Genomic DNA, 10,674 nt, shown 5'->3' on the forward strand with positions numbered 1-10,674 from the left:
CACACACACACACGCATGTGCACACACACGCGCAAACACACACACACACGCATGTGCTCAAATGTGCACATATACACACGCATACAAATGTATGTGCGCATGCAAACGCGCACACATACACACACACACGCGCGCGCGCGCACAATCTGTTACTGAGGCATTTTGTGCAGTTTTAACTGATACTCCAGACTTTATCTATTTTTTTTAACTGTTGAGTTAATTATTTTAAAAAACTGTCCCTTGCTCCAGTCACAGTAAACTAAATCCAAACAAGCCCCTAACTGTCCTCTTAACACAATGATTCATCTTATAGACAGAAAGAAGAACAAACCACCATTAGCTTAGACAATGAAAAACTTTTCAGAGATCATTCACGGTAGGGCCATGGTAAACCCTGTCAGTCTTGTCGCGACCTTGTTTCCAGATCATAACCCGGCTCTAAAACAAATAGAAAGAACCTTTCAATGAGGCATCCAAAAAAACCCAAACTGTACAGATATTACATTGGTATTACATATGTTATTGACACATTATAATGCATTTATTACACAGATCATCACTGACTGACAGTTCAGCGTTCTCCGTCCACAGTCCTCCAGTTGTTTGTTCAGTATTAAATAATTCCCCGTTTAGCAGAGCAGGCTGAAGAGTTTTTAATAGTCTCCGAGGGGAATTATGCTGAACTCCTGAAGTCTGGAAAAGTTCCAGTGAAGGACTGAACTCTCCTCTGTTTGGGGCAAGCTTGAGTAAATTGGTGGTTCCCTCAAGCTCACACAGTTTCCATCTGTCTATCTCCACCCCGCAGTACTTCCTCCTCCTGTAATACTAAAAACTGGCTGAGGGGACTGGTAACGGCAGGTTTCTCCAGTTCAGTAGCATCCCGGGCTGTCTTTCCTGAACTGAAACCATCTCACTGAAGTAAATATAGGATACACATGGTTCTGTGTACAAATGTATACAAATACGATTGTGTGCAGAGTACACAGGGACAGAGACATGAAGGAATAGTGAGAATCGTGTGTGTTTGTGTGTGTTTGTGTGTGTGTGTCACTCAGAGTGAGTTAGGATAAGATATGGCTTATCCACTGGGCAAGCTCAGTGAAAGTCAAGTCATACTGGTGACTTGTTAATAACTGGAATTGAGCTGGATATGGGAAAACTAGAGATGAGGCTTTAAAGGTGTAAGAGTGCTTTGTGTGCAGGTATGGAACCATGATTTTATCCATCAGTTGTGTTTTCCCAATAAGCAAAAACTGACCAGAATTTTATTACAAGATCAGTTTTTCATTTATAGTGAACTATGACTGCAGATTACTTCAGTTAAGTAACTGTTGACACCTATTGCAGTTCACCATCAACATGTATTTGATTTGAGCAGATATCTGGTGTCACTAACTTGGCTGAAGAGGCTGGAGGATATGCCAGTTATCTGATATTGTGTGGTCACATACTGGTCTGTATGTGAGTGTTTGTGGAGGTATGCTGGTGCTGTCAAGTGGGACAGTAGAGTTTTAGAGGGTTGTATTGTAGCTGAGTAGGACGGGGTTTAGCAGGATTATAACTGTGGTTGAGAGTGAGTACTACTGATGTAGTTTGAGTAGATGGGGGGGTGGGGGGTTTGTACTGGTGTAGTGGAGTTGAGCTAGAAAAGAGATTGTTCTGGATGATATTTATGCAGTCAGTAGAGAGGGGAGTGGAATTACACCACTAGCTTGTTATACTCGCGTTGTTGAGTGGGAGTGGGGCAGGCCGGTGGAGTTGAATCCATGTGTAAACGTGTTGTAGGGGTGCATGCTGGGATACCCCATCAGTGAGCTAGGAGACATGGTAATGGTGTTGGGTGTCATGGTAACGCTGTTGGGCGTCAAGGAGATGGTGTTGGGTGTCATGGTACCACTGTTGGGCGTCATAGCAACGGAGCTGGGTGTCATGAGGGGGATGTCGTCGGGCGATCGGCGTAGCGTCAGGGTGTAATCCCGTGGGGACGAGGCAGGGGTCAGCCGCAGGGGGTCGCCTAATGACCCCTCCTCTTGGTTGCCAGCAGTGATGGAAGTGGGGGTGTAGCCAACGTCGTTGGTGGCGTTCTGTCGAGGCGGAGACGGCTGAGGGTTGGTATCCTGCCTGCTGCGTTTGTCTTTGCGGTAATAGAGCGCAGCGAAGGCCAAGACATTGAGGAAGAGGAGGGAGGCTCCCACTGCGATGGTGACGCTCAGCTCTGTAGAGTAATCTCGTGGGTTAGCGATGACCAACGGCCCCCGGGCGTCTCCGCTCCGAGCCGTGGACTGGGGGGGCCGTTTCGTGTTGGGGGACCTTGCCTTGCTGCCCCCAGGGCGCTGGGTGGAGTGTGGGGAGTGTGTGGTCTGCAGAGGGGGCACGCGAGTGGTGGTGGACGTGTAGTGGAACATGTCATGCAGGTTGTATAGGTGAGGCACCAGGTGCTTCCAGAAAGCCACTTTCGTGGCACGGTAGTGGTCGCGCACACGCGGCTTCAGACCGATGTGCAGGTAGAGCTGGTCGTGAGGACTGTATTTGGACCAGGACACCTCCTCAAAACGGTTTGCCTTGGTGTGGATGAACTTAGTGTCTTGTGGAACTGGCTTATTTGGGTCCCTGTGGAAAGAGAATAACACACACACACACAGACAAAAAGAAAAAGTCAGGCTGGATTGTTAGATTACGTTAGATTGACAGACAGAGAGAATTAATTTGTCTCTCCTCAGAGAGACATAATTACTTCAGAGAGACTTAATTACGAGTGAGGAAATTCCTCAGGTCAGATGAGTGCATCACTGATGCTAAGTAGTGTGTCCTTTGTGAGTGATCCAGATCAGGCAGCCCTTAGTGTTTCTTCACAATGCACAGTCCCCTATAGTTTCTCTTCAGGGCATAATATCACATTCTGCCCTCCAGAGGGCGCTGTTTGTCATTAGTTTTATACAGCAAGCTCACAGATGACTCCACCACTGTTTCATCAATTCCCTCTCCCCACTCCCCACTTTCTCTCTTTCTCTCTGTCTCTTTTCCTCTGACCCACTTCAGAACTCATTCCCCTACATCCTATTCCTGCTCTCTCCATGTGCATCCTTGCTAAAGTGCTTTTATAGCTGACCTACTCAATTATTAAATAACTGTCATAGTTCATAAGCTACCTCACTGTCCTACCACTCCAGTCTCACACAGAGGCCAGGTTTAGATGGTAAGAGAAAATACCACGGCCATAAGACTAAAGCACTTTCAATAATTTACTTTTGATTTGAAAGTCTTTGGTCATCCAAAGTAAAAGGACATACTTCATACATATTTCAGTTTAAAAGTTCTCTTCTGGATTCTCATAATTGGACAAGAGGAGGGTTAATCAATGTTTCACAAGGTAAGGACAAAGATATAGCCCAGGTTATCAGAAACAGGAGGTAACAGACATTCAGATCAAATTTACAAATGAACATCTTGAGCTTTCATAGTTTCAGTCACCTTTTTAGTTGAGGAGGTGTTGAAATATCCACGTATTCATTTTAAATGCTATAAAAACAGACATTTAAAAGACTGACTGACAACAGAGGTGAGTAGTTTTTTAATTGTTGTCTCACCCAGTCTTGGCGAAGTTGGTCCAATAGGTCATCACCACGGCGCTGAGCATGATGTCATTGCGAGAGAAGTTACATGGGAACAGTTCGGTCGGCCCAATCAGCGGCACCCCGAACACGTAGGGTATCTCATCGCCGTGGGCGGAGTCTGCCCACGCTGGTTTCATGGGGCTCTGGCAGTGGTGATAGAAGGCGTAGAAATACGTCGGCGAACCATAACGGGCATGCAGGTCGGCCGTCACCACCGCTGGCTCCACCCACTGGTGATCCGTAAAAAGGGCCACTAGCGTCTTCCTCCGTGTTTCAGGGTTATCCCTGTCCGCCCAATCTGTGTACATGAACTTTATCGTTTCCCTCAGGGTGTCTTTCCCCTCTGGGTATCCGTACAGACCATCCACGAAATCCGACACGGCGAAGTCGAAGTCTGAGCCCGAAACCCCGCCCTCCTCTGGCTCGACCACACCCTCGACAAAGCGAAGCCCCTCCCCTTGATTGACGCCCAACATGATGTCGTAGTTGAGGAACTCGCCCTGCTCCATGAGCACCTCGGGGTCGTCGGGAATGAGGTCGCCGTCGATGACTGGCCCGAACGCGACGTGATACCGCACCGGCTGTATATCCTGCTCCACCAGCTCTCTGTAGCTGCGTTTCTGCATGCACAGCACCAGGTCATGTGTGTCCAACACGTTACAGCCCACACGCTCCGCCAGCATGCGTGTGTATTTCACAGGCTGGTAGTTCACCGCCCAGCTGGACAGAGCTGAACCGCTCTGGATGATGGCGCGGTGAAACAAACCTAACAAATAAACAAGCAGGGGGCACAGAGAGGAGAGCCAAGAACAGAGAGAAAAAAGACAGGAAACTATCAGTATTTAAAAAAAACCCCAGAATGGTTCCTACCACACCAATGAAACTGTTCCAACACTTTATGGTTTTGGTTTGGTGTTGTTTCTCCTATTACATTACAGACTGCCTGTTTAAAGAAAAGTCTTCAGTTCCTTATTCTCAGAGAAACTGCCTTATTTCTTCGGCATGGTGTTACACTGAAGTGCCCTTTGCCCTCTCCGAGTTTACGCCAAACGGAAACCTGAATACTGATGCACCTCTCAGCCTTTGGGGAAAATTAATATTCTCCTAACATATTTGGATTAAGATGTGTGAGTGAGGGGAAGGGGGGAAGAAAATCCTCATCAAAATGCATGAAAGTCCGAGAAAAAAAGGAAACAAATGTGAGAAATATTGAAAATGACTGCAGAAAATGACTGCAAGTGCCCGATCAGAGACATCTGTCTTGCACATCAGACAAGTGTCTGTTCTCTCAATCCAAAGACTCTTCACTTGCAGAGTACTGAGAAGGGAATGTATCATAACTGGAAAATGGCTTAATGTTTTTTTATTAGCTATTTAATTCACAATTACAAGAAAAAAAAACTTTACTGCTGGAGGCATTTATGTAACGTCTCAGTACACTGAACTCGTTTAAAAAAAAACAAAAAACTGAGACTGTAATTTAATCAAACTCCCATTGAACACAGAGGAGGAACATTTGCATACAAATTTGATAAGGAGGTACTTGTTCGTAGCATAGTATTTTCAGTATCAAGTGAAATGCTTCATTTTAATTGCATTGAATCATTCGAGGCATGTCTATTAGTAGAACCGTAAAGATGATTTAGAATGGCTTGAATCGTTTTAATTAAATTTAAATTCTTTTTAAATCTTTCATTTAGTGTTATCATTTTGTGACCAGCTTTTGGCTAGGTCCAGACACATCGAAGACAGGAATCGAGCAAAAGAGAGATGTAGATCTGTTATCGATTATAATGTCACTTTTACTGCTCTGTCTCTTTCTTTCCCCATCAGTAGAGATAAACACACAAATACCCGTGTAATTATATGTATACACATATACACACAAACACACACACATACACACACAAACACCTGTGTAATTATATGTATACACATATTCACACAGACATACTGTATGTAGACTGTAGCAATGATGTAAACACGTTGTTTTTTCCCAGAAGAGGATATGAAGGACATACAGAAAGAGAAGAGAAGAGAAGAGAAGAGAAGAGAAGAGAAGAGAAGAGAAGAGAAGAGAAGAGAAGAGAAGAGAAGAGAAGAGGGATGTTGATTTTTGAAAGGATGTGTTAAACATCAGATGCACAGGACAGGAAGACAAGATGTACGATCAACCACAATGAAACAGACACACACACACACACACACACACACACACACACACACACAAACACACACAAGCACACATGGACACACACACACACACACATGTGCATGTAAGTGCAAGCACAAGTGCATCACTTCCTGCTGAGACACACTCCTACACACATTAGATTCCTACAGCTCCATGACCACAGCAGCCAGCCAAGATAGAGGACACAGCAGGTTACCATGGCGACTGCTGGAGGAATGGATGGGTAAGATTCGGTAGCGGTGATGGTGATAGAGGAGTAGAGTGGATTCAGCATGGCCAGTTTCAGCAACATTAGTTACAGCAACACCAAAATCTCAACCTGGACTAATAAAGACAGATTAAAGGGCTACTGTGTGAAACAGTGCTTCAGACTGCCATGATAAACATGCAATCTCATTCATTCTTATGCTCAGCAATCGCTTCAAAGTGATTAGAATGTGTGTGTGTGTGTGTGTGTGTGTGTGTGTGTGTGTGTGTGTGTGTGTGTGTCTGCATGCACAGGCGTGTGTGCGCGCATATGTGTGCATGTCTTTGTGTGTCTCTGAGTGTGTGTGTGTGTGTGTGTGTGTGTGTGTGTGTGTGTGAGTGAGTGTGTGTGACAGTGTGGATCCTCCCGCTCTTAGTTAGTGCTGTCACTCAAATGGGAAAAGCTCCCCTTATCTGGAAACCTTTCACTCTGATTAAAAAAGAGAAGGGGAGGGAGAAGGAGAGAGGGAGAAAGAGAGAGGGAGACTCACAAAGATAAAACACACTGCAATATTAATATTGCGATATTCCCCCCACTGGTTTTTAATTTGGGAATTTTCTCTGGTTTGGGAATGGATATTCCAAGTGATTGGGATATTCTTGACTAATGGGAATAATCAGCATCTTTAGAAATGACTTGTGATTCCCAGTACTCTTCATTCTGGTTGGTTTGGAAAATGTTGCCAGTCGGGGGAATTTTTAGCTGATGCGTGAATTCTCTGAGTGTATTCTGAGAGCAGTTTGTGGTGGAGAAGCTCATACCCTCTGAGTGTTGGGTCAGTGTAAAGATGCTGATCTGAGAGCAGTTTGTGATGGAGAAGCTCATACCCTTTGAGTGGTGGAAGTGTGTAATCAGGCTGATGTGGGAACAGTTTGTGACAGAGAAGCTCTTACCTTCTGAGTGGTGAGAGAGCGTTAGGAGACTGACGCAGGAGGCTCCGATCCCAGAGCCGAAGACCGTGACACGTCCTGGATCTCCCCCAAAGTAGCCAATGTTCTTACTGATCCAGCGGAGCGCCTGTATCTGGTCCAGAAGTCCGTAGTTCCCCTTAGCTGCCTGGTCTCCCGTGCTCATGAACCCTGAGCAGAGATCCAGCACTGCCATTAGTTTGGCTTTAAGGATCAGTTTCTGGGAGTGCCATTATAGTGATAAAGCACATTCTCATATTACAGTGTACTTACTGAGAGGAGTGTAATATCTCTTTGCTCTTATTAAAGATCTTAGCAAAAGAAATGGTCTTTCTCTTGCCAATGTTGTAAAATACTGTTTCAAGTCTGAGAAGCTCCAAGTAGCATTGCATTTATAGAACATACAAAATGGAATTTTAACACAGCTAATTCTGGTCCCACATCCCCAATTATCAGTTAGAATCCTCCTAAAAAAACATAACAGAACCGAAAACTTCAAATTAGTCAGTTGCTTCACGACATATTAACTTCACAAAAATACAACAAAGTGGCCAAGCTTTGTGTTGCCTTTAGCAAGTTAAAAGAAGTGATGCTCTTTATTTCATTAACCAAAGATACAGTTTTCTTTTCTCATGCTTTTTAGCTACAGTTCCACTCTATCCTTATAATCAATGCCATTTCATTCTCCTTGATTAAATATGTAGCAGAAGTCTATTATTTAGCTTTTGCCTTATGTGAAACCCAGTCTGTTTCTTCAGAGCGAAGCATCTTTACTGTGCCCTCTATCAGAGCACTGTGATTTTCGTTTAAAACCCTGGCATTGTTATGCATGTAGGGAGACCGTAACTGCTTACCTTTATCTGTCTTTTGTTTGTGTGTTTGTTTGTTTGTTTGTTTTTTCTTTAAAGGGAAAAAGTCTTCCCTTGCCAAAGTAAGTTTGTAAAATTTCTCTGCTGCAGAATATTCTCACTCTTTCATCAGTGGGAACATCTGTGCTGCAGCTCTTGGCTGATTTGACATGTCTACTGGTTTCTGACTGAAACTTGACGCCAATTCACAGCTGGAGAGGCTTGGCACCAGTCCACGTTCCTGAAGCAAACTGGATATGCCAGCTACCCGACAGCTGCATTAAGCATTTATAGAGTTCTATGCAGCATGCCGCTGTGGACTTAACAAAGACATCCCAACTGTTTCATCTAAAACCGAAAGCGATGTCTCACATCACCAAGTCCTTGTTTTGCGTATGTCTTGCCATGTAAGATTGATTCAGGCTGTATGAATGCTTGATTCTCCTCGCGCTCCACACTTACCCAGGATCCCGACCCTGTAGTTCAGAGTGATGACGATAACATTCCCGTAGCTGGCTAACACGCTTCCATCCATGATGTTGCCAGTTCCCTCCATGTAGGATCCTCCATGAACAAACACCATCACAGGCTTCGGGTCATCACGAGACTCCCTCAGGCCTACAGCATGCACACACACACACACACACACACACACACACACACACACACACACACACACACAAGCACGCAGCATGCATACACACACACATATATACACACAGGAACACACATACACATACATGCGTGCATATCCACACACAAACACAGGTACACACACAGACAGACAGACAAACAGACAGACACACACACACAAATCACAGTTAACAAATCATAATCCACACAATGTACTGTACACTCTGAGAAACTGTAAGATCCAACAGTTGTATCAGTGTGGAACTGATGAACTTTTTGGATATTTGTGACAGCATATGAAAAAAAACAATCTGTAAAACATTACATGTCAAAACTAATTAAACCTGTGAACTTGTCACTGGGAGATAACCTGCAGTGATACACTGATCAGAGTTATCACTGTGTGAGTGTGTGTGTGTGTGTGTGTGTGTGTGTGTGTGTAACTGACATGTTTTCTTGGTCTTAACTATAGGCTGATGCAATGAATTGTAAATCTTTCTAATGTTAAAAATCCATGATAAGATTGCAGATGAATATTTTAATATTTTAAATTAAAAATGGATAAAAAGGAAAGACAGATCACAACAAGAACTACCATCATCTTCAGGACGCTCTCCATCTGATGACGGATCACCTGGTCTCTTAGCACCTACAGAAATACAGAAGAGACACAGAGAGAGAGAGAGGGAGAGAGAAAGATAGAGAGAGGGAGAGTGGGAGAGGAGATAAGGGCGTGTATCTGTGAAGGTTTGTGATGGTGTGTGTGTCGATGTCTGTGTTTGTGTTTAGACATGCATCCGTGTGTGTGTGTGTGTGTGTGTGTGTGTGTGCACGTGTGTGTATGCTTGCCTGTGTATGTGTGAGCACTCACCGTTCTGTGTAGGGACATAGATGTTGAGATAAAGGCAGTCCTCACTCTGTTCCTGTAAGTATGTGGCCACTGTATCCAGATTAAAAGTTGCCCACACAGGCATCATGATCTCTGGCACGAGGTTGCGGATGTTCTGCGGGCACACAGGTGCGAAACGGGTGGCATTCCGCACGCCTGACCAGGCCGATGGGGCATCAGGGGGCATGAAACGCTTCTCTCCCACAGGTGGGGCAGCGTAGGGAACCCCCAAATATTGGTCCACCGGCCCCAGACCTTCCGTCGGGACTGGAACACGCATCCCCCTCAGCCGCCCGAGATGGGTGTTTACCGTGGGCTGGAAGGTCAAGGCTGTAACCATGGAAACAGGCCACAGCAAGGAGAGTGTCCACACAGAGAGGCCGTAGAGGGCAAAGGTCAATCCTTGAAAGGTCAGGTGTGTGTCGGACAGGTGAGGCTGAGTCTGTGTGTGCCACATGGTCCATACAGGTGGGAGGAGCCCACCCCAAAGCATCGACACACAGCCGCACTCACACACACACACACACACTCACACACACACACTCACACACACACTCTCTCACACACACTCTCACACGCTAATGTTAATGTTTACAACTAGTAGACATACTACTAAAGTATTCCCACACAACTAAACCCAAATTTTTACTAACATCCACACATTCAAATGTCTAGATGTCTTACAGAAACTTGCAACCTAAAGCTCACAACTATGCAATACTTTGAAGCATACATACAAATACAAACACACACACTCACACACACAAGGACAGACCCACAATAGTCTCTTCAGCCTGCTGCTTTTTTATTTGCCTGTGCCATGAGTGTGTGAGGGCGACAGATAAAATCCAAGTCCAGAACTTCTTTCCTCTGTATGGCCCAGTCTACTCCATGCTTAGTACTGTCCTGCAAGGGGGAAACACGAATAAATGTTTTGTTTTGGGGTTTTTTTCAGATATTTAACAAATTACATTGCCATTAGGCTGTATATGATGAATACTGATAGAATTCTGATGAAAACTGATAGAATTCTATAGAGTTCGATGCAGGGTCTTGTCAGACTTCCAGGTCCGTGTAAAGTCGTTAAATCCTTTTAGATCCTGACAAGATTTTTAACATTTCTGTAAGATCTCTTTTGAAATACTGTGGGATTTTTGGATGATCTTGCAACATCACTTTTTTTTAACACCTTAAACTTCGCACTGGACTATCTCTTGCATTTAACATCAGTTTCTGTCCAAACAACTTCTGAAGTGGTTGTGATCGAGGTCAGATAATAAAATGTGAAAAGATTATCGAGTCTTACACTATACCTTTTCTTGCCTGCCTGACAAACAAGCA

At 44.6% G+C, this 10,674-nt stretch overlaps 1 protein-coding gene across 13 annotated transcripts; it reads right to left on the bottom strand.

Moving 5' to 3' along the window:
* Window positions 1-1,715: 1,715 nt before the first annotated feature.
* Window positions 1,716-9,790, bottom strand: nlgn3b (neuroligin 3b). 13 transcript variants are annotated; one of them, XM_030781315.1, is made up of 7 exons: window positions 9,310-9,790; window positions 9,040-9,093; window positions 8,274-8,429; window positions 6,949-7,134; window positions 3,588-4,380; window positions 1,933-2,610; window positions 1,716-1,848 (listed from the first exon to the last, which is right to left on the bottom strand). In XM_030781315.1, exons 1-7 carry the CDS (start codon window positions 9,788-9,790, stop codon window positions 1,716-1,718), a joined length of 2,481 nt encoding a protein of 826 aa, XP_030637175.1. The 13 variants fall into 13 exon arrangements, with proteins under 13 accessions (XP_030637175.1, XP_030637171.1, XP_030637170.1 ...); XM_030781311.1 differs by having other exon boundaries at window positions 9,040-9,101; window positions 9,288-9,790; XM_030781310.1 differs by having other exon boundaries at window positions 9,040-9,092; window positions 9,279-9,790.
* Window positions 9,791-10,674: the final 884 nt, after the last annotated feature.

This window comes from Chanos chanos, chromosome 8 (assembly GCF_902362185.1).
Source record: "Chanos chanos chromosome 8, fChaCha1.1, whole genome shotgun sequence".
Lineage (NCBI taxonomy): Eukaryota > Metazoa > Chordata > Actinopteri > Gonorynchiformes > Chanidae > Chanos > Chanos chanos.

Bases quoted from the DNA above. Each gene is read 5' to 3' on its own strand.
- nlgn3b (XM_030781309.1), bottom strand. From the start codon at position 9,790: ATGTGGCACACACAGACTCAGCCTCACCTGTCCGACACACACCTGACC. The intron at 2,611-3,587 runs GTGAGACAACAA...CTCTTTCCACAG, and splicing joins ACCAACTTCGCCAAGACTGG to GGACCCAAATAAGCCAGTTC. The intron at 1,849-1,932 runs CATGACACCCAG...CAACAGCGTTAC, and splicing joins TCGCCCGACGACATCCCCCT to CATGACACCCAACACCATTA.